We start from the raw sequence: 22,957 nt of genomic DNA on the forward strand, positions 1-22,957 counted from the left end.
AGCACGATCCCTGTAGGCCTACCAGCCCCAACAGGAATGACACAGCACTGGATGATGGGATACCACTGCAGTTTGCCATGGTTGAAGAACCACCAGAGGCACGTGTTGGAGATAAATGTGCACAGGGAGATTTTCTCCACTCGGTGGGGATGCACAGTGCTAGTTAGTCCCACCCAGACTATGAAAGGAGCGAGTGAAAATGCAGCCTGTTAGTCAGCTCTCAAAGAGGGGAAATCACTCCAAAAGACACGTCGAGTTTCCTAAAATCCATTTCAGGAAACAGCAGCAAGTTCTATACAGATGTCCTGTGCTGAAAAGATTTGTTGACAAAATTCCTAAAACACCTTACCTACCTAAGGGAGGTAAAACCACATGTAGCCCTGATGATGTAATATGGATTCTGCTAGAGCCAAGGAATTGGGGACAACAGCTCTCTTCTGCACAGGAAGAGACTCTGGAAAACAAGTGGAGCAAAATACAATCCGGTGGTCAGGGACCCACAGACGGGAGCTGGGAGGGGCCAAAAACATGGACTGTGTGTGGGTCCCCCAAAGACTGAGATAAGATTCAGAGGCAGGAATAATGGTTAACACCATTCTCATCAGGTGACTAAAGTTGAAATAAACAGAAGCCTGAAAGAGTAAATATAGAAGGTACTAATAAAACAGATTCTCCTGTGGGAAAGATGGTTTTGGCCCTTTGGTGCAAACTGAGCTGAACGTTAAACAAAACCTACACACCAGCATCCTGTCCTTCAAGATGATGCCCGAAGGTGTTGCAGATCCCCCTGTCCAATACTAGAGAACGATCTGGAATCAAAATGTGATGAGATGTTTTCCCTGCAAATAAATTGGTAAGTTAGTGTGTCACATTGCATGCAAGGAACTGCTGCAAATCCTTGGCTTGTCTCAGCTCGTACAGAACTCTCGGGGCTCTCATGCTGAACGCATAGAAGCAGAAACCAAATGTTTCTCCAGAGCCTCAGTCTGAGGTAATTAACTTCCAGTGTGACCCTGAGTGGCTGCTGTGACAGCAGCTCCCGTGTGTACATCTAATATATCAGTTTATTTTTCCCCATAATCCTACTGTTTTGTCCTTTATTTGCACTGTCCTCGCATCCCACCTTTCACCTCTCCCCTGCCCTGCAACCGTGGCACAAGAATTTTACCGTCTTCCTCAGAAAACTTTAAACTCAAAATATTTCATTAATATTCCAGAACACTCCATTTTCAGGATTTTGTGCATTGATGTATCCCTTTGCTGTATCTGACTTGCATCGTCCCCTCCTTGCTCTACGTTCCTTAGTCGCATGCACAATGTGTCGTCAAGCTGAACCAACATAAGACTGAGGTGGAAACAAATGATTTTCTTTCTGACCGACTGATAAAGGAACTCGATGAAGGAAAGGAAGCTCACACATGCTGTAAGTAATCAGCCCCGTGAATCGTAGCCATGAGCCTCAAGGAGGAGTTCATTGCAGCTTAAGGTGGAGAATGAGAATAACTTATAATGCAAGTATATGGAAAAAAAGTATATTGACCAGATCAAGACTTTGTGGTGGATCCTGACACATCTCACATCTATTTGCGATAAACAGTGAAACCATAGTAGTAAGTCATAAAAGTGTGCAAGGGGAGGAGAAACAGCTATTTTTACAGGTCCAGTGGTATTTCTCAAAATTACCGGAAAATCAGGACATGTATTGATTTGACTGATTCAGATCAAATTTCTTAGTCTAAATGCAATCTTTAGTAACTAATCAAACTCTTCCCTCCATACACACATATATAAACTGAAACAAGCACAATGGATCAGTTTGATTTTTTTAATTTTTTTTTTAGAAAATGGTACAAAATTCTAGAACAGTCTTATGAAATTTTACTTTAACTGCAATTTGTCATGTGGTACAGTAAAGTGCTTTTATAAATAATCAGTAAAGTTTGTTGGGTTTCTCTCTCAAACTTGCCCCTTAAGTGTTTTGGGGCTCAAGAACAAACCAAAAAAAAAAAAGAAAAATTCTAAACAGTGCTAACAAAAGACCTTAAACAAGAAAACATGGAAACATCAGGACTGGTCAGCAACAGGTAGAATTCACATTTCATTTTTAAAGGAAAAAAACCCAACCACACACTGATCCCCCTTTAGTGTGGCAGTTGGTAAATGCCAGTTTCAGGGACATGCTAAAGCAGATGTCACACTCTTCCGCTGCTTTGGAAAGCAAACCTGAAATCACAGAATTTATGAATGAAAAACAATACCAGTTTTTAACCTGAGACCACTGTCAGTTGACCCAGTTGTCAGAAGATCTCGAATAGTGCTACTCTGCATAGAAAATGAGATGTGAAAAGATTGGATTTCATACCCGTGCTAGTGCCTAAATGTTTAGGACCAAGAGTAACACAGAGACCTCTATGACAGAGGTAGCATGCAGAACAGTGAATGGATAATGCTATCAAATCCTGACATTTACGCACCAAGGGGGATTTCAGGGTTGAATTAAAAAAAAAAAAAAAAATTTTTATAAAAATGTCTTTTCAAAACCAAAGACCATTCAACTTGGGCCTTGTTTTCACTTTAAATTTGCTGAATGGTGACTCCTCCAAACAAAACAAAGGGAAACAAAGATGTATGTACAGATCAAGTCTTACTATAAGACAAACACCATAAATGCATTTGTAGAAAGATCAGGGATTACAGCTGCCAGCATCAACCACTTCCCAGCCAAAACTAACCTGCTTTTCTTCCTTCGAGCACCACATTACGCGGGAAACATCTGGGCAACCACCGTTCAGAAAGTTGTTTGGGCCAAATTTTGTCCCATGGCAGCGAATTTAACAGCAAAATTCAGGGTTAAGTTGATTCCGACTACAGCTATTATAAAAATATATTTGCAACGATTATTAATTTTTAGGTTACCACATCTAACTGAAATTACACACTGCCAGAATAAGATGGAGCGAAATAGTCACTGCTCAGCTTTAAATGAAACCAAAGAAAGAAATTGAGCTTAATTTTCTAGATTGTTTTTTTTTTGCTGCCATACTTCTACAGATTCATCTCCACTGTCTCACATTTTAACACAAATGCTTTGCCATCATAACCACTAAATACAATTCAATGTGAACATAAAAAGATCAATTACCAGCACCGGTTTGTACACCAACAAAAAAGCTTAACAAATGGCACAGCTTAGACGGAGATCCAAATATGTAATTCCATCTACTTACATATTAAGACATTTCTTTGGAAGACTCCTGGAATGATTTTCCTCCCCTATTCGTGAGCATTATTTAAATACTCAGTTCTCAAACGTCTGCTTTTAAATTTTTTTTCAGTTTCCAAAAACCGACGCGTTCGTTAGAAATGTTCTGACATTTCGCTAAACAGACATTGTTGCCTTCCGCCAGAGGGCATCTCCTTTCCCCCTGACCTTTCGGAAAAGCCTAATTAGCAAACGTATGTGTTGATATTGTCCGTCTTGGATCATATGAGAACCCACCCAGGGCAATACTAACTCAATAAACGATGTCATGTGACATTCGGTGCACAATGAATTCAGGAACCGCTACATATTTATTCTTCCCAACAGCATATGGCTTACATGCTCAGTGAAGCTCCCACTTTAGCTTCTCCAACACTTTGGAAAATCAAGTATTACCTTTGAAATGCAACCAACCACAAAAACAAAATAGTGTTAAGGTGCAGTTGTTGCTGGTCCAGGTCAGAACCCAATATGGACGACACTTGAGGGTTTAAAAACCCTTTATGAAACCTTTGTTGGATTGGGGTGGTTTTCTATTGGACATTTTCTTCTAGGAAAGCACAGGTCATGTGCATACTGACCCACTGCAGAGTGAATATTAAAAATACACTGGTAAGTTCACTTAAGGGAACCCAGCAACAGATGGCGCTAGACAGTCTGGCATCACTGACTGCCAGATGGTTCAATTCAATGCTGGTTACATAGTTGCCTTCATTGCTGCAATTGCATAAGCTTGTCACTGATCAAACAGCAGTACCCACACACATACAAGCAAGAGAGGGGTCGATATTCTGTCTAATGAAATTCACAGTGGGTCCAGTTGTAGCACATGTAGACAAAGTGACAGGTAGTCCTTTGGCGGTGAGCTCACTTTATGCCACTAATTGCACAAAAAACCAAAAAACAACTGGAGGTCACACAAGTTGCTCCCATCTCCTCCTGCAGGAAGAAGGCTGGGGGGTGCAGGGGGGAGGGGAGGGTAGGGTAGATGGACTGAGCTCTGGCAAGGTGACCACGGGGCTCATGAAAAACCCTGAGCAGAAGTAGGATGAGCACACTGGACTAGGCACAGTCCCCCACGATGACCAGAGGAGCAAGGAGCTGGTGCAGCTCAGAGGCAGAGACGGGATCCTGCTTCAGCAGACCGCTCCTCTGCCTCCGCTTGGCCAGCTTGGAGCTGGAGGGTGGGGAAAGACGCATGGTGCTAGAGCTTGCAGTCACCACCAGGGGGCGCTCGTGTTCCTCCTTTGTCTCTTCCTGTTCGGCTAGCTGCCGGTTCATGGCCACTGCCTTCCCTGCAAACAGTGTCAGATCCTTGGCACTGCTTCTTCTGAAAAACAGAAGGAGGGATTCCAGAACATGAGAATGGAACCAGCAACTAACCATCCATGTTTGCCAGTGAAAGTCATCACCCTTTAACTGAGACCAAGTGTGGAATGGAGACTATATTCGCGGGCTCTCATTTAAAAATTGCATCACAAAAGAAACTCCTTTTAAAAAGCAGAGACATGTCACATTTGCAAAGAATACATCACAAAGGCACTGGAATTCTATCGATTCAGTATAGATGGTAAGGAAGAGAACATACCTCTGAAGTAGTATGGATGTAGGCAAAGCATTGGGAGCGCACTAAGGGGGAAAACACAGGGTCGTGAATGAGCACTCAACACCTTCCACACAAGTGTCCACGAGACTTAGCAGGTCGTGTCATTAAACACTCACCCCCTGCACCCATGAATGCTGTAGCACCTGAGCAGCACTCAAACGGTTCTTGGCGTCCCGCACCAGAAGCTTGGAAATGAGGTCTTTGGCACTAGAGGAGACGTGAGCCCAGTCCTTCTCAGGGAACTCGTACTTCCCTTCCTGGATGCTCTCAAACAGCATGTTCTGTAGAAAGGTTGGATTTTAGTTCAAAGGTCAAACATACAACTCTTCAATGCTATCCATTTTCAATAGCCATCAACTGACCCAACTCCAAACTACAGATAACCATTAAAATTACAAAAAGCTGTTATAAACCACTGCATTCTGCCTACATTCCTACGGCACCTTATATCTTCAGTGTTAATGAAAATTACAACGGTTTATGGAAAACAGCAAATCTTGTTTTTATCAAAGTAATATGTTAAATCTCAAATCCCACATGCACCATAGCGCCTACGATATGCATGAAGCATGACACTTCTTTAAGTGTTTCCATGCCTACCTGGCAGGCTTGACAGGGCTCACCCCAGTCCCATCCGCAGTCACCCCCGCAGCGGCCCACGAACGGCGGATAGCCACTCAGCATGATGTAGAGGATGACCCCAAGGCTCCACAAGTCGCAGCGTTTGTCGTAGATGCTGGCTTCCTCGCTGAAGGCCTCCACTACCTCAGGGGCCATGTATTCTGCCGAGCCACACTGAAACAGGACAGGGCTTATGTCACAATGTGAATTCATTTTCTGCCAAATGGGAAAGATGGCCATGGATACATGTTAAGGGACGATGCCTAGCTCATGTCACTGCTTGACAATTGTTGAGATGGAGATCGCCTACTGTCAAAAATGCAGAAGTCTGAAAACAATCATGTTGACCCTGTGCTGAAAACCATTGCAGTTCCACCTCAGCCCAACAGGGGATGAATGAGCACCAGTTTCTGGGTGGATGGGGGTTGCAAAGAGGTTCACAAATGGATCTTTGAAACGAGACACCAACCACTTTGCTCCAGATCTGCACTCCACCCCTACCCTAGCCCTGCTTTGTCCACCAATTCCAACAAAAACACCCCCCACAATCTCCATAACCAAGCTCACTGGCTCAATCCAGTTCAAAAATCCTTGTTAACGTCTGAGGATTCAAATTACTGAGGTGCTGTAGTTACAAATGCACTGCTTGCCTGAGGGGGAAAAAAAAACCTTTGTTATGCAAGTGTAAGCTAAATTCAGCACAACCGAGATGCGAGGTGGGTTTCTGGCAAAGCAAGCCAGAACATAAGAGCCTGCATTCCCACAATCACGCAGTGCAAGATGTCTGCTACACTTACTGCAGTGTAGACAACTGCTGTGTTCCACTGAAGTGTGGCTGACTGCAGTACTGAGGTCTGCAGGGACCTAATCTTAGACCAGTGTTTCTCTACCGGGTCTTTGGGACTCCCAGACGGTCCATGTCTTTGCTCCCTCCCAGCTCCAGCAAAAACATTGACCATCTGTGGGTCTGACTGCAGCGTTTGGGGCTGCATAACTCCAAATTCCTGTTCAACATCAGGAGTACTTTCTGCAACCTCCTTTTTCATAGCAGAATGCAAACTTGTGTTTTAAAGGACGGAGCGCGGGCATGCCTGAAGTCTCATCACTGTAGGTGCACATGTGTCTTTAAGGCGCCCCCATTGTTCACCCAAGCCCAGCTGTCTCCTTGCTCTGCCCCCGCCCCTGCACAACCATGTAATGGCATCTTTGCGGCGCAGGAATGTCCAACTGGCAGACAAAGCCAGCTTTGTGGCTGGGTGCCCATCCCCCACCCCTCTTCACTGCTGCTCACTCCCAGCCCCCGTCCCCCCCCCAAAAAAAGCTGTCCTGCATCTGACTTCAACCCACACTGTTATGGTGGGGAAGAGTGGGGGAGTACAAGCTGAAAGCTTGATAGCTCCCAGCAGATGGAAGAAGCACCATCATGAAAACCAGGGACACCTATGCTCCCATTCAGCTCCACCACACTGCACAAATGCACAAAAAAATGCAAACGGCGCATCTGTCGTACAGGGAGTTAACTTCCATATTGGAGCACTATTTCTAGACGCTTCCATCATTCTTGCACAGTCACTTGTGCCCTGCCACTCCCACAAACTTATTTACCGACGGCCATCACCGTCGCACTGTCCCAGCTCAGCTCAGCATGTGATGAGAATTTAAACTGCCTGTTACACGTTCGACTCACATCCTGCCGCTGGGAACCGCAGTGAATTCCCCGAGGTCGAACGGATGCCTGACCTCATCGCGGCTGCTCCGCCTGAGCCGCTGTCTGTCCCAGCCTCATGCCGCTGTGCTAACGGGCACAAAGCCACGGCCCACAGTTACTTCAGGACTATGGTGCCAATTCTCACAGCGTTTACCGGCTCGCCCAAATTTCACAGACAGCAACTGTAAACACACGAAAGGACCTAAAGCCATGTATAGAAGTACACATTTACCAAACTATATACAGACAACACCCCAAAAACAAAACTGACTAGTTAATTCACAAAGACCATACTTCTTGATGGAGAATTCAAGCTTACTCCAATAACATAATTAAGATATCCTTTATGCAACTTATCTATTTAAAAAAAAAACTGAAAAATGCTGCAGGATGGTCTTCAAGCTTAGCTGGGTAAAGCTAAACCCAGATAAGAGTGGCACCGGTAAGAATCCTAGACAGACACCAGACAGCACATGAGCAACAGAGTGTATGATCCCTCCCCAGCCGCCCTCCCCTCCCCCAGCAGAGCAGCCAATCACAGACTAGTTGCTAGGTAGGATGGGTTGCTCACGCTTTTAAACCGTGTGTCTGAACACCAGCCTTAGACGTGTAAAATGAAAATGCAGAGTTGGTTAGCACAAAATGGGTGAGGAGAAAGTGGGGGGAGACGTTCAGTTGATCGGCCTTTACTGACAAGTACGATATGAGGAAATAAGGAATCAGTGTTTTGAACCTCTTCAAAACACTGAGCCATAAACCTTGTTTAAAATTTCTCTTTTGTTCGATAACTCAAGGGAAAAAGGCCCGCAGCAGTTTCCGCCCCAAAACAATCTCTAAACAAAAAAAGCAGTTGGGAAAGTACAAGCAGACTAAATTTTAACTTCCCTGTCTTGAACATCTGGTTTTTCTGGTAACTTCCCAGCGCAATAAAAGCACCTTGCCCTATGCCATTAAATGTCCCACTGAATAACATATGAATCTCTGCCTCCCACACTTTTGCCATACCTGACAAAGATGGGAACATGAGTAACTCTCACTACCATTCTTAAGCAACTGAGGTGACCATTAGCCCTGAGCTTTTACCCCAGAGGGAACGTGGCCTTATGACAGCTTGGTTGATTAAACAAGTACAGAGGAACAGAGAAAAAAATACAGAAAAGGCTGTTTTGCTTCCAGTTAAATCAGCTTAAATCATTCTTCAACCCACAAACGAATGAGCATAAATCATAAAATACTCCATCTTATCAGGCAGAGAAACAGAAAACTGACAGTGCACCCAACAGTGCAGCCTTGTATCACTGTTTTTACTTCATGCAATATTTCCATGCGATGTGTCAACCAGGTAAAAGGTTACGGATTTAATTCTTAATTTCTTACCGGAGTAAGAAGCTCTGGTGTTGATATAGGGGAGCTGTCACTGTTCAACTTAATGCCACTGCCTAGGTCAAAATCACAAATCTTCACAAGCGTGATCTGACATGGGGAAGAAGAGTGTAAAGGTTATACCTTCCAGAAGAATGAACATGCATAATAATCACACGGAAATCATGTTCTTAAACATTTTGTGAAATCTACTCACTCTGTCCTCATGCTCACACAAGATATTTTCAGGCTTGAGGTCTCTGTGTGCCATTCCTTTTGAAACAGAAAAGGACGGTAAGACGTGCAGCATGTAACTGTACTCTGGTACAGACAAGGTACGGAATCGCCAATACGCGTCTACCTTAGAAGGGGTACTGAACTTACCTTTGGTATGCAGGAAGTCAAGTGCACTGGCGATGTTCTGCACCACAACACTGGCCTCCTGCTCACTGAAGTGGCGTCTTTTGTGGATGTGATTCAATATGGAGCCTGCAAAGCACAGCAATATTCCATTAGAACATCTGCATGAAGTAGAACCAATACGGTCACAAAAAGCTCTACAGTTGACTTGTATCCAATAGCAGCTCTCAATGTTTCAGGTAGGCTTTAAGCATCTCCTCCATTACAAGGGACTGTTCTCACCTCCCCTGAGTTTTTCAAACACAAGGTAAAATTTATCCTCTTCCTCAAAGAATTCCACTAACTCCAAAATGTTTCTGCAAAAAAGGCAAGAACCAGGATCAGTAGAAGGCTATGAAAAGCAATAATGCTATGTTTCAGCATATCACAATATTTTTTTTACATTTAGCAGACATCTTTGTCCAAAGTGATGCAAGACAGATAATACATCCGAAGCACGTGTCATTCTTTCTGAAAAAGAGTCTGGATTGTCAGATAATTGGACAATCAAGATGACAGGATTGTGTTAGCTCAGGGGAAACACTGCACAGACATTTACTGCTTTGCTATACTATCGCCTCTCTGATGAAAGTATGCATATCAACAGTGCAATTCCAACGCAGCGTTAGTGAATACCTGTGGCCCTGGCACTGGTAGAGCATCTCCACCTCCCTGAAGACACGACTGCGACTATGCCCTGGTCGCTTCTCAATAATCTGAGAAAATAAGCCGGGTCTCATTAACAGCAGTCAGGTCGCATGTGCTTCAACGGCAGACAATTACATTTTTATTACACAGTGCTGGAAAACCCAAAAAGTTCACATGAAATGACTGGGAAAGTGATTGCTGACAACAGGCGTTTACTGCAGGTTGAGGTTGTCATTTTACTTCGGCGTAAACTCCCTTTTCTAGCCTGTTCCCTTTTCATACAAAAGACATTCTCAGGATGTACGTTAAAAGCAGCATTTTCAAACAAACAAAATGCTTGGTCTCCCTTAATGCAAATGCAACTGCTACAGACCATTCCGATCCCAAGTCTTAAGCTGCATACTCAGAGGTCTCGGGAGGGTAAACACCCAAGGAAGACAAACCGCAGGGGCTTCAGTGAGCTTGACACTGGCCAGCCAATTACAAGAGTTTTCATTCAGCTTTTGGCTTCATTCCAACAGTATCACCAGTGCAAGTACACCCCCAGGGAGCGGGGGTGGGGTGACATATGGCCTAATCTTAGCTAAACCAATGTCAAAGTCTCGCTCTTCCAAGACTTAGTCATGAAAAGAGCAACAGTAACAAAAAAAATTACTCTGGAATAACAGATGAATTTGTTATTTTGGTTGTTTATATAAATAAAACAATGTCAAAATCAGCTATAAATAAAATATAAATCAAATCCATTAATCATAAAACTGACAGAGTAGAAATAAACTAGTGCATAATTTATACAAGGAGAAAAAAAACCATGTGTAAGATATTCATTTAATATATCTCACACGCACAACGAAAGTATCTTTAGTTATAACCTCTCCCCTCCTCCACCCCTTTCAGAAGTGCCTTATGTTCTAGAACATCTGCCAGGACAGATGATTCCCACCAATAGAGATCCTGTATTCAAGAAACCGTAGGTGGAGCTTACCACCCCTCACCACTCATTGGCTGACTGATGGGCCAGACAACAACAATAACAAAGGAACTTTGTGCTGAACCAGCACCACAGGCACAAGCCTAGCTGCAAAACCGTTGGCAGATGACATCCGGCACAGATAACTGTACAAAATGTTCACGGCTAAATTGTGGCTTTGAACTACAAAGCTGAGGGCGTAGGGATTTTGCAACAATGCATGCATATTGGCCACATTGCCAGACATGCGTCTTTCAGAATGTCCAGAAGCTACACAACATGCATCTCCCACCAAATTATAAAACTGACACCATTCAAAAGAAAAAAAAACATGTACCAATACACAGTGAGCAAAACTCATTCACGTTGCCATTTTGTCCAGTCTTCTCAAAGCTAAGAGCCTCAAGGCAGGTCCTACCTTAACAGCATATTCCTTGCTGGTGATTAAGTTGACACAGGTCTGGACCCTGGCATAAGCCCCCTCCCCCAGCACCTCATCCTGCAGCTTGTATACATCTAAGAAAGGATTTTAAAATGTGCTTTAGATACCCCGACCAACACGGCACAAACATGTAACATCATATAGACAGGGAATACAACACAAACTATACTGAATCACCCTGTTAAAAAGCTATGAAACCAGATACGCTCTCAAAATGGCAATCATATATGTTAACTAAAAGAATGACGAGGTACCAGGGCCATGCAAAGCTCATGCTAAACCTCGTCAATGGCAGACCAACCTTCAAATCGGCCTGTGAAGCTATCAGTCGCCCTGCTCCTTTTCTTCTTCCTATTCCGCCTTTTAGCATCTGGAATGTCAATTGGCTGACTGGCAGGCATTTCTGCACAGAAACAGCCAACAAACCAATGCTCCTATACCAACGCACTATATATATATACACATATGCATGCAAGAACAGCCAAAACAAGAAAACTCATCCAAAACTGACATTTATTTATTCAAAAAAGATCAATCAAGCCTAAGATCACAAACTTACCTGGTCTTTCAGGGGAATCCAAATCGAAGGTTGAGCCAAGGAAGTGGGCATTAGCTTTACTGAATTCAGAATCAAAGGGGTTCTGACCCTAAGCAGGACAGAAAAATACAGATATTCATATTATATATATTAAATAGTCCTGTACGGAATCGCGCATTTTATCGGCTTCATACAGTTTTACGACATATTAACGGTTGGACCTACAGATAAAAATGGTTCTAATCCAAGTCACAACAAAGCCTCATCGCCTCGTAAGCTCTATAGCTTTTTGTTATGAATACTGGAAGGTAGAAACGTTGTATGCAGAGAAGATACACCTCATTAAGCACATCCCTCCAGTGGATTAAGGTCTTTTTTGAATCTAATAATACACGCCAACTGTCGCTCATTTAGGACGATAGCAGCACATCACTCAGATACGGGCAAAGAGAAACGGCATCATGCACGTACAAGTCAGCGGCAGCACCGCAGCTGGGAGCGGATAACACATCCCATGACCTATAAATGCCCTATAAAATACCCATGCACTCAAATGCTACAGATTTCCATCTATTTTAACCACCTTAGCAAAAATTACTGCTAACGTTCGTACGGAAAACACGAATGAAAGCCTAAAAGATTATAAAAGTGCTAAAAACTAACATACGTGTGCGACCCGCATTCGGGGGTTACAATGCGACGCAACGTTCACATGTGCATCTTTGCTGCAAACGGACCAAGGATGAGTTTTTCGGACATTTTTCATACATCAATACACGGAACGGTCTGCGAGAGCCCACTGACCTTGAAGGATCTGTGAAATCCGGTTACTTCGGTGATTTTATTCTGGACCATTTTCGTTTCTTTGAATGGCTGACAACGGAGCGCTCAGGATGAAAACAGTCAGAAAACTCTCGAAGAAACCCCCCACTGCGGAGAAGCAGAAACCCTCCCGAAGACGTCTGGCCTATAGAATATCCGTCTAACGGGATGTCTGGGGGGGAAAAAGTAACAAAAGCTACAATTAGCTCAAAAAAAGGTTCAGGTATTAAGCCAGGGGGGCAGTGAGAGAATCTCGCCTCGACTTTGTCTTGACAAGTCTATGGCTCCCGGAGTGCGCGCTAGCTAGCTAACTGGCTAACGTTTCAGCCAGTGCGGACGACAGAAAATCGTCCGAACAGTCCGAAATATCGTTACTGTCGCGAGCCGTAAAATAAACCGTCAAAGAACAATCACTCGGGCTTCTAGAAACAAACGCAGTACCATAAACGGCCGGCAATCACCGCGGTACATCCTGTAATTGGTGGTTACATTAGTAGCTAAACTCTGCGCTTTTGTATCTGAAACACTTTCACTTTTATATGAGGTTTATATCCATCTTATGATAGGTTACATATAGCAGCTATACAACTGTAAGACAGCAGATTCTGATGCTAGCGACTTAACAGCAAGCTAGCCAATCATGGTAAAGATAAGGCTGAATAACTGGCAGGCTACCTAATTAAAACAAAAGAAAAGACCGGCAATTAATATTTTAGTGTAAAATTAAAAACATCTTTTTAAAAAATGAAGTAGAATAAAGTACCCCGTCGTTATCTCAGGAGCTCCAGCCTTTGCGCCGTTTGACTAACCCACCGCTCCGGAGGAAGCAGGGCCGCCGTGCAGCAAGAGGAATGGGGGTGAGGTGGCTGCCAAAAACAAAACACTGCGGCCCGCTTATATAAGCTTGCACCCCCCAGCCCCGCCCAGCACTCCCTGCTAACCCCGCCCCTCCCCCCAGTACTGCTCTCAGCGGCCGTTAAATGGCGGAGACGTATTCAGCGCAGAGGGGGCGTGGCTCGGAGAGCCTGCTGAACTCTCCCGCAGCCTCTCTTGTTGCGCTGGAAAAGGGATTACATACTATAAAGTGTCACTAGCGATCAAAGGCGCCTCCCCAATGTAAAGTCTAATTCGGTTTGTATGACTCTACCCACACACTTTGGAATAAATTGCAGGAGCTGCGTTGGCGAGTGGTTCTTTTGCTCTCTCCCTGTCGACTCCTAAATTCCCAAAAGAACATTTCCCCTGAAACCAGTCATGGCTGGAATCTGAAATGTGGTCTTAATGCTAGTGCCGCGTAGGATTTTCCCACCTCCTAAACAAAAAGCTATTGCTTGTGTGAACTAAAAGAGATACAGGAAGTGAGAGTTGTGTATTCGTTTGCTTCTGCTGATGATTTTAACATTAAAGCCTACATAGCAACGTTCTGTCACGTGATTTAAAGTAGACGATGTAATTATTTATTGACTCGGGCCAAAAAAGAACGGCTTCCTTTATTCGTATGTCTTTTTATGTACATTTCTTTAACAGGAAAACTCTTCTGTCATTTTATGCCTTAATCCTGAATGCTGATAGCCTGGTTAATCAATTAGATTAATTTTATTCCTAAATTAAAAGAGATTAACAGAGACTAACAAGCCACCAATAACCTTGTCTTCGTAGACTGTTGGATCTATTACAATGCATGTACATTTATTCATTCAAATACTTTTGACCAATGCGGCATGTAAGTGAAAAAGCATGGCCCAGTGATCAGGGTCAACCAACACCCAATACTGATGATATAATTATACTGCCAGACATCCAGAACCTTCTAGACGCCTATTCCTAACCCACTGAGCTACCCCAAACATGCTTATGTGATGTAGGCCCACATAGAACTAATGTATGACAGATAGCTAATCTAATGAATCATGTATCTATTTTAATCATGCACACATAGTTAGAATGGACATGCAGTTGCTCAAAAGGAAACAGTATAATCAGTGTACAATATCAGTATACAAAGATGATCAAAACATCCCCCACGCCTCCATTCTAGGGGGTGGCTATCTCAGGCAGCATAGGGCCCAAGGCAGGGAACACCCTAAGTGAGATGCCAGTCTGTTGCAGGGCACATTAACACACTATGACTAACTTGGAGACATTTCACATGATTACATCTTGCTTGTTTCATGACAATGTTTCAGCATGAGGTTTGCACAAAAAGGATTTTATTCTAATAACCTGTTGTTTTGATTAACCCTGGCCAGTCTGAGCTATAAGATCTAGATTTGAATAATTTTAGCAAGAGAGCTCAATATTGTGTAATAAGTTGGCATTATCGGCTTCAAATATCTTAATTGGCATAACAATGACAAAATAACATTCTGCAAGTTTGATTATATTTTTCACAGGTTTTCACGCTTTTTTAGAAGCCTTCACTAAAATTGAAAACCAGCTCAGCAGCATTCAGATCCAGTGGTCAAAGGGTAAGTATATACCATCTTTGATGTAGATTTTTTAAAGACAATTTAGATTCAGGTTACATAGTTAAACCATTTTAAACGCGAAGGTCTATCATCTTTAATAAGTAATATAACTATTATTCTGACTAAACTGGTTTATTCGGATTGCAGGTGGGCCAAATGTAGTTTGATTAACACGTTCGTCAATTTCGTAATTACTGTAAAGTATATTAATATGGTATGCCAAACCTATTATTTCTCGTTATTTTTGTAAATTTACAGGCTATTGGGAGCTGGGCTCACGGGATTCTGGTCTATTTTCATTTGACGGTCCCTGTTTTATTAAAGTTTGATAACTCGAGTCATGCAATATTAGCCTTAGACGACGTCAGACGTCGCACGTGACCCGAAAGAGAGCATGCGAGGTCCGCTTTAAACCGGTTTGACTAAGCCCCGCCTCCTGCGCGGCGCTTCGCGTCCATTCCAGAAAGCTCGCGCACATTCCTGTGGAGTGATAGAGCGCGGTGGAGGCGGCGCGCTCACGTACCGCACTGAGGGCCGCGTGGGGGCGGGCAGTGTGCGGAAGTCCCAAAGCAGAGCAGCGATAAAAAAAACCTCTTGCTGGTTTTAAAGGGTGATTAAATGACCGTGAAATAAAACGCAAACTATAACGAAACTAATTACGTAACAATTCCAAAGTAAATAAACGCTGTGGGTGACGATGTAAACAATTTCACTGTATATCAGCTGTATAGTACAGTACTGGGTCCTTTCTTCGGTCCAAATTACATAAACGCTTATCTGTAACCCTGGACGCACAGGGCACAAAGGATATTGCTTTGTTTAGAGTAACTAACTGTTTCTATGGTTGTATTTGTTGCGTTTGTGTGTCTGAGTTGAAACAGTTTTATCAACTAAAAATAATCATAAAAATAATCATGCGTAGTGAGACGGCCGTCAAAAACATTAGGATAAAGTCTGAGGATGATTATTCTAGCTCTGTTAATGGCAATGACTGCTACAGTTTTATAGGAGTAAGAAACACTGAAATATTAATAATGAACTACGCACTTTTATTTGCATTGTTAGTTTTATTGTAAATATTGCGTTTAAATATTGCATTCCCTAGACTACAGCACAATTGGAAGTAGTGATTTGCTGCACAGCCAATATCACTTAATGATCCACATGGCGAGGAACCGTAGGTTCGCCCCATGTTTTATAACGTTGGATTCTACTTGGTCTGTTTAACAGCCCATTGTTACATCGTTTGTATATCGTAAACCAGTTTACTTCGAGATTTAAATGTTTCCAATCATAAATTACATTAAACGGGAAGCAAACTTTTATCTTCCAGGGGCGGCCCATCCTTGGCTGCACGGCTTTTTGCGCCATCTAGTGGCAAAAACCGTAAGGCGTTAATGTACGACATGGATTTTTATGCTGACAAACTGGCTGGTGCAAACACAGTCAGCACGTACATACAGATGCTCCTCGGGTTACGATCCTCCGTGTTACGGGTAAATGTTTTTCACCTTCATTAAATAATTCAACCAATTACATGATATGTTCAACAATTTTTTATAGAAATTAGGTGTTGTGTTTATGATTTTACCCAACTGTAGGCTAATGTGAGTGTTCTAAGCATGTTTAAGGTGGGCTAGGTTAAGCTATGCTGTTTAATTTAGGTGTATTAAAATTTCACCTTATGATGGGGTTATGTTCCTACAAACCTATCGAAACCTGGGGAGAGGCTGTAATGTACAGGATTTCTTTATAGCAAGATTATAGACACCACTTCCCCCCACTATGTGAAAACAAATACTTTAGTTCTAAAACCGCCAGTACAAAATTTTGGGAAATAATGTGTAGCCCAGGAGAAAAAAATCTCTCACCAAATGTTCGAGTCATGCTATCTTAAACACTTTTTTGTTCAGATGATCATTCGGCACAAAGTCTTTCAACTGAGGTTTCTGATCAGGATTGATACTCTGTGGCTCGGCAAAATCCACACTGGATACTTTAAAAATATTAAAACCATCTAAAAAATCCCATACCAAACAACCACATGATCACACATGAAAGGTAAGTGGTCTTCAGTGCGTATTTTATGTCGTCAATAGTATATATATGACGGTATAAATCATAATTTGTAAGCTAAAAGCAAAAGCAAAATAGGAAAGGACTGATTTCATCTCATTTAAAAAAAATAGCTCGTTAATACTAGATTATAAATTTTTCATCTTCCATGAAAAACAGAAAATAGGCTATTCAATACATTTCCACCTATAAATGTAATTACAATACATATTTAAAAAAAAATAGACTCTGTGGTTTGTATTTCCTGTTTCAGTCTTCTGTATAGGTAGCCGTCTCAAGCTGGTGGGAAGTCAAGCGATCGCTGCTGGGTCCCTCTCAATGACACATCCGAGACGTCATTTCCTTCTGTGCGAGAGACAAGACAGAGAAGCTCGGTTCCAGTCATATGTGATTTTACTTTTTAAAATATATACACTTCAGGTCTTTCGGAGAATTATTCTGTGTCGCAACAGTCTTTGTGCCCCTGGGCACCTGAACATCCGTAGCATATGAACTCAATACGTCTCCTACTTCCGTAACTGTTCCCCAGGAGAATTGTTTTCCTCCAATCGTTGTTACAAGTTCCTATTGAGATTTATAAAGCTTACGTTCATCTTTGGTTCTAGGTTGTCCAAGAACCATCATAATGGTTTTGCTTCCTCAAAAAAAGGAGTAAAATTTCTGCCCCATCATTTTGTGGCCAAATGTTGCACTAGTTTTGTTTTCGGCTGACTTCCATCTGGCTGTTGTCTCCCACTACTCTGAAGTGTCAGGCAGGCCCACACTTTGAACAAAGGCAAACACCTTCTACAGCTGCACGCCATTATCGGTAAAAGAAACCCGCATCGTACGTTGATTCAGGGCGGTCTCTCTCTCTCACCAGCGGTTCCAGCTCTTTGTGGTCTATGAGGCCGAACTCTGTGACGAAGTAGTAGAAATGCTTGTAACAGGTGTTGACGTGAGCTTCCGCACCTAGCTGGCTCACGCGGTCGAAGTGATGGATGTAGACGTGTACAAAGACCCGGAACAGGCGAGACAGGATCTTCTTCGCTACTTGCATGAAATTTTTGGGAAAAGGTGTACCTTAAAGAGATACATACAAAAAAAAGTCAATTAATCATTCATCATAATTATTCATAATGTAAACTTCTCATGAGACCATGCCTTCTAAATGAGGACAATTGCCATGCATCGTACATTAGGCGGCAGCAACGTTGGTCTATGACACATAGTAACAGCAATCACACCATTTCAAACTGCATGGAATTAGGCCACGGTGAACCACTTCTGTATCCTGACAAGAAAACCTCATGGGTGACAGCAATGGCATCACCAATGGAAGTTGGCCCCTCAACATCTCACTAAGAGTTGGTTAGAAGCGTTTTGAAAGTCAACGCGTCGATGCTGCCAGTTGGAAGCTGAAATGTAAGGCGCTCACAAACTGGCATCCTAGGCGTTAGAAAATTTCAATGTATGGGTCCAAGACACTGTCAGTCAGACAAACGCAGCGTTTACCACTCTGTAAATGGACAAGAAGAAAAGACGACTCACAATCAGGAAGGAAAGACGGTAAATCGATACGATGCTCTGGAAAGCAGACCGATTTATAATTTCATGGACACCCCTTCAATAACAAAAATTATACAGGTTTATGCCCCAACAACTGATGTAAATACGGACCACTTGAAATGTTTTACGACTAGGTTCAGGCTGAAGTAATCAGGACATGCAGACATATACAGTCATCTCTTTCCCCATCGCAGTTTCGATATATCACACAGTCAGCATAAGAAATTAAATGGGTGTTTCTGAATAGCTTTGCAAAAGGCACAGACACACAAAAAGTGTATCCACTCATAAATGCATAACATACTCGTACAGTGCTGGTTTGGCAGACGGCAAGCGTGTTTATGGTGGCCTCTAGTGAAATCTCGCAGCGATCTTTGTGTCGCACGGTTTTTTTTTTGTATCTTTTTGTACCGTCTTAGTCCCCCACACTGTACGAAAAGCTAAAAAGCTTCATATTGCTCACCAAGGGGACCAAAAAAATTGTAGGTGTTTTTTTTCCCCACATTGCTGGGGGGGGGGGGCCTGTGCCCATAACCCCCGCCATGTGGAAGGCTCGACTGTACTTTTGGTGAATACAAGTTGGAGAAGATGGGAAATACCATAATGCACCTGGAAACAGAAGTGAAAGTTGGTGAGAATCAGCTCCGGCAAATCCGATGACCTCTTTAGTTCCATGTTGATGTTTAGGCCTGCTTACGCCCACAGATTCGTAAGCAGATTAGTGGTGCACCTAAATTATTAATGAGACATACCGTGATGCCCAAAATTTAGGAATCTGTATGAATTCGGCATATCCTCATGTTTAATAAACGTGTCGAGCTTAAAACGGCAAAAATCACTGCTGCATCAGTGCTTATCGCTTCCATGCTTTACCAAAACACGTGGTATGCTCCGTTAACTGAATTTAATAAGCAGAGGGATACACTGAATTTATTCATATTACTAATTGTTGGAGATCAAAATACACCTCATTAATATTTTAGGTGAGCTATTAATCTAATTATCAAATTGTGGGCGCACGTAAACGTAAATCTGTATAGTACTGAAATGATTTTGCTGGGTGTTAATATGCTGGTACGACCGTTATCTAAAACCCTGAGACCGAAACAGCTGGGGGAAAAAAGGAACCATATAGATTACATTAGGCTGGTTCTTATAGTAATGCATGACGTTTTGGTGACAGAAATTACAGATGCTGTGGAATTGCCCATTCACCGCTGTCACTGCTGGTCGAAGCCCATGTGGAACTTATGGTATGTGTATATTATCAAAGTATTTTATATATATATATATATATATATATATATATATAAATTTAAGTGCTCTTACCAACATTGGTGGGGAAGATGTTCTCATTGTTGATCTGTACCTCTATCCAATCCATCAGCAGGTTCATGTAGCGGGGGGCAGAGAGGGCTGTGGGCTTCTTGTACTTCTGCTCATCCTGCCAACGGTACTCATACTTGGGCCCGCCGGACATAATCGGGCAGGACTGGTCCGTGCAGGAGTCGCTGATGGTGCCGTAGATGAGATTGATGCGATTGAAGAAGTCCACCACGTGCACGGCCACCCAGTCGTTGAGGCCCTCGCCGTGGGGCAGCTGCACGGCCTGCTTCAGGTCCAGCCCGGCATTCAGGGAGGCCTGGGCCTTCTTGTGCAGCTCAAATCGCTGCGTTCCCGGCTCAAACTTACGCTTGGGCCGGAATGTCCTGTCCTTGTTGAAGACTTGTTTCAGCGCCAGAGACATGGCGGCAGACGTCAGCGGACTACACTCCGTTTGTTTGGATTTTGCGCTACTCCGGTCGCCCCAATTTCTATTTTAATATCAAACACAAAAATAAACACGGCAAGGGATGAGGTGGCGCAGGTCCCGGCTTCGCATGAAGAGCACACAGCCGTTTTCACTCCTGAAGGTCCTGGGATCTGTCCGAGAAAAGTGGAAGCAAGCAAGGTCAGAGCAGAGGAGACAGAGAAGATGTCTGGTGCAGATGGAGCTGCAGAGAGGAGGAACATGCATGCGATTCCACAGGGACAGATGCTTGTTTCCATCTGTTACAAAAAAGCGTGGCACAGAGAACCAGGTCACTTTAATGCAATAAAACCAATGTCTATGAAGCAAACCCACATGGTCCCACGCACCACAACAGCTATGAATAAGTTCTTTGAAATTACCAGGAAACAAGCCTGAGAAAGGCAGTCAAGTATAAATACTGCAAGTACTGCATGGTCCTGAGTTCCGATACATACTTGTGTGCTACTTCAGATTTCTGCATCTGCCAAATAAAAATGGTTTTCACTTTCTCTGTCCAAATGCCTTACTGTGTAAATGTTAATGTATGTTGCAGGGTTACCGACACACATCTGGCACGACACTGACGCCTTCAGACTCTCACGCAAGACATCTTCCGGCAAATCTTTATTATTGCATTATAAACCTAAAATTATCGACATCAAAAGCGTTGTGGTCGTCTGCGAACCATACGGAACATTTACAAGGTAATAAAACTCTTCCATGCATGTAAATGCCTGTGCAGACTTGTCTGGAATTGAAAATCTCACTCCAGCCAGCTGACCAAAGTTGGCAAGTCTGACGTTACTATCACAGACCAAACACAGCTAACAGAACTGGTGCGTTAAGTATATAGATCATAGACCCTGAATTACACTATACCAGACCACCCAATAGATACTAAAAAAACCAGTAATGCTTTATGCAATAGTCTTCCAAAATGCCTATGGAAAGTTGGGCTTATTTCATCATACAGAGTGTACTTCATACAAACACGAATGACGTAAAAATGATACATTTATGAATTATAAGGTGTCCGCTGAATATTACCGACTTTTTTTTTTTTTTACAACGCTTAAAGCATGACATTGCGTTTCATTATAACGGCGAGGCGCACAGCGCTGTAGCTCATAGCGGAAAAGTTCCAGGAAGTTCAGCTGAGAGGCGATGTATGTCAGTAACCCCCCACCCTGCTTAAGCTGATCCGCGGACCATGATGCGTAACGGAACGGTCCATCGGACCGGACCTGGCCGATCCCCGCCTTCCGGCGACACATTTCTTTCGGTTTAGCATAAACAATGGGACGCGGAGCTCATGCCCCAGCGAGCGGCAGGCAAACGCCGCGATCCGCGCCTGTCTCCGCTCCGGCAGCGATCGGACGGCGCCCGTGGTTTACAGACGTTTGTCGACCATCATCACCACCTGCTAAATAAAATGCGCTACTTCATTTCCGTAACGAAGCAGGCGGACTGCACGTTTCAGCCCTCGTTGCTAACGCGGGCTTTTATTAACCAGCCATCTGCCGTAACATTGTAACATGGCGCAACCGCCCATCAGCGAAGGCTGCGACTGGACCGCTTAGAAAAAGCCGACTTCGGCTACCTGTACATGCTTTGTTCTGCGCCGTCTGCGTTGATCCTATCAGTGTTACATTACAAGCTGCAGTAAAAACAGGCATAAAAGTGAAGCAGGTTTCCCCCCCCGTAGCCACCGAGATCGACCCGCTTTCAAAGCCCATTTAGCAAATTATATAACTGAGCTATTCGTGTCTATCTGCCAAGCGGACCGAACTGTACGTCAATATTTATCAGTAAGGTGGCAAGCAGAGGACATGCGAAGCGAGGAAACTACCAAGCCCGCTGCTACTTTGCCCGAACTTACCGGGGAAGTCAGAGACTCTTGTTCCGCTTCGCGATCTCTTCCCTCCGAAAACGACGTTTATCCCTCTCTAACAAATGACCGCCCCACCCTCAGCGCTTATTAGTAACATACAGATGGCTGCAATAACACAGTAAAATACAGCGCATACAGCAAAGGGCAGTGCCCGACTTTTCCTGCAAACTTGGTCAAAAGACCAATGTTTCCTGCATCAACGTCAAGGCACTCCGCCCTGCTGCGTGGTAGGGGAGGGCGCAGGAAGGGCGGAGGGCTGCAGGCGGGCATCCCGGGGCTGTGTGCCTCTGCTGCCGCCCTGCTGCGTGGTAGGGGAGGGTGCAGGAAGGGCGGAGGGCTGCAGCCGGGCATCCCGGGGCTGTGTGCCCCTACTAGTTATGCGACGCTCAGTTCCAGGCTCGGCAACAGATGTGCTTCCAGTAAAGTAACAGTATAGAAATGCAAAATATTGATACCCCACGCACGTCACTCTTGATTTAGTGGGCTACATTTCTCATTACTGTGAAATTTGTTATCGCCATTTGCAGCTCTTTTGCTGTGAAAATTGACTAAACGATTGATGACCAAAAGCGGAAATTACTCTTACATATTCAAATACGTAAGTACTCTAGGAAATAGTTTCATTTACGTATCAGTGTTGAAACCCAACTAATTGTCCTTGGACTCGCGTATCCATCCATCTATGATAGTTGTACTAGCTTCTCCAACGCGGAATCTCGGTGAACTAAAGCCCGAACTCTAATATACAGAATCTCATATCATGGGCAGATTCGAGGCTCCAGCTAACTCACCCGCATGTATTTG

At 43.5% G+C, this 22,957-nt stretch overlaps 2 protein-coding genes across 3 annotated transcripts; both read right to left on the bottom strand.

Annotated features, from left to right (window-relative positions):
• Positions 1–1,811: 1,811 nt before the first annotated feature.
• mknk2b (MAPK interacting serine/threonine kinase 2b) lies at positions 1,812–13,277 on the bottom strand. 2 transcript variants are annotated; one of them, XM_048975856.1, is made up of 14 exons: positions 13,142–13,277; positions 12,361–12,550; positions 11,578–11,665; positions 11,320–11,421; positions 10,995–11,092; positions 9,595–9,674; positions 9,202–9,275; positions 8,944–9,048; positions 8,777–8,832; positions 8,575–8,670; positions 5,469–5,663; positions 4,985–5,149; positions 4,851–4,891; positions 1,812–4,592 (listed from the first exon to the last, which is right to left on the bottom strand). In XM_048975856.1, the coding sequence occupies exons 2-14, from the start codon at positions 12,409–12,411 to the stop codon at positions 4,325–4,327; spliced, it is 1,419 nt and encodes a 472-aa protein (XP_048831813.1). In that variant the 5' UTR covers positions 12,412–12,550; positions 13,142–13,277; the 3' UTR covers positions 1,812–4,324. The 2 variants fall into 2 exon arrangements, with proteins under 2 accessions (XP_048831813.1, XP_048831812.1); XM_048975855.1 differs by having other exon boundaries at positions 8,777–9,048.
• Positions 13,278–15,893: 2,616 nt separating this feature from the next.
• mob3a (MOB kinase activator 3A) lies at positions 15,894–22,394 on the bottom strand. The gene is made up of 4 exons (XM_048977244.1): positions 22,142–22,394; positions 19,800–20,393; positions 17,782–17,984; positions 15,894–17,267 (listed from the first exon to the last, which is right to left on the bottom strand). The coding sequence occupies exons 2-4, from the start codon at positions 20,215–20,217 to the stop codon at positions 17,238–17,240; spliced, it is 651 nt and encodes a 216-aa protein (XP_048833201.1). The 5' UTR covers positions 20,218–20,393; positions 22,142–22,394; the 3' UTR covers positions 15,894–17,237.
• Positions 22,395–22,957: the final 563 nt, after the last annotated feature.

This window comes from Brienomyrus brachyistius, chromosome 15 (genome assembly GCF_023856365.1).
Source record: "Brienomyrus brachyistius isolate T26 chromosome 15, BBRACH_0.4, whole genome shotgun sequence".
Lineage (NCBI taxonomy): Eukaryota > Metazoa > Chordata > Actinopteri > Osteoglossiformes > Mormyridae > Brienomyrus > Brienomyrus brachyistius.

Excerpts from the sequence above, each read along its gene's own strand:
- mknk2b (XM_048975855.1), bottom strand. The coding sequence starts at position 12,411 with ATGGTCCAGAATAAAATCACCGAAGTAACCGGATTTCACAGATCCTTC. Across the intron at positions 9,675-10,994 it reads GCAAGGAATATGCTGTTAAG|ATTATTGAGAAGCGACCAGG; the intron begins GTAGGACCTGCC and ends TTATTTTCTCAG. Across the intron at positions 9,049-9,201 it reads GTTTGAAAAACTCAGGGGAG|GCTCCATATTGAATCACATC; the intron begins GTGAGAACAGTC and ends TGTGCTTTGCAG.
- mob3a (XM_048977244.1), bottom strand. The coding sequence starts at position 20,217 with ATGTCTCTGGCGCTGAAACAAGTCTTCAACAAGGACAGGACATTCCGG. Across the intron at positions 17,985-19,799 it reads CATCTTCCCCACCAATGTTG|GTACACCTTTTCCCAAAAAT; the intron begins GTAAGAGCACTT and ends TATCTCTTTAAG. Across the intron at positions 17,268-17,781 it reads ACAAAGAGCTGGAACCGCTG|AAGGAAATGACGTCTCGGAT; the intron begins GTGAGAGAGAGA and ends TCTCTCGCACAG.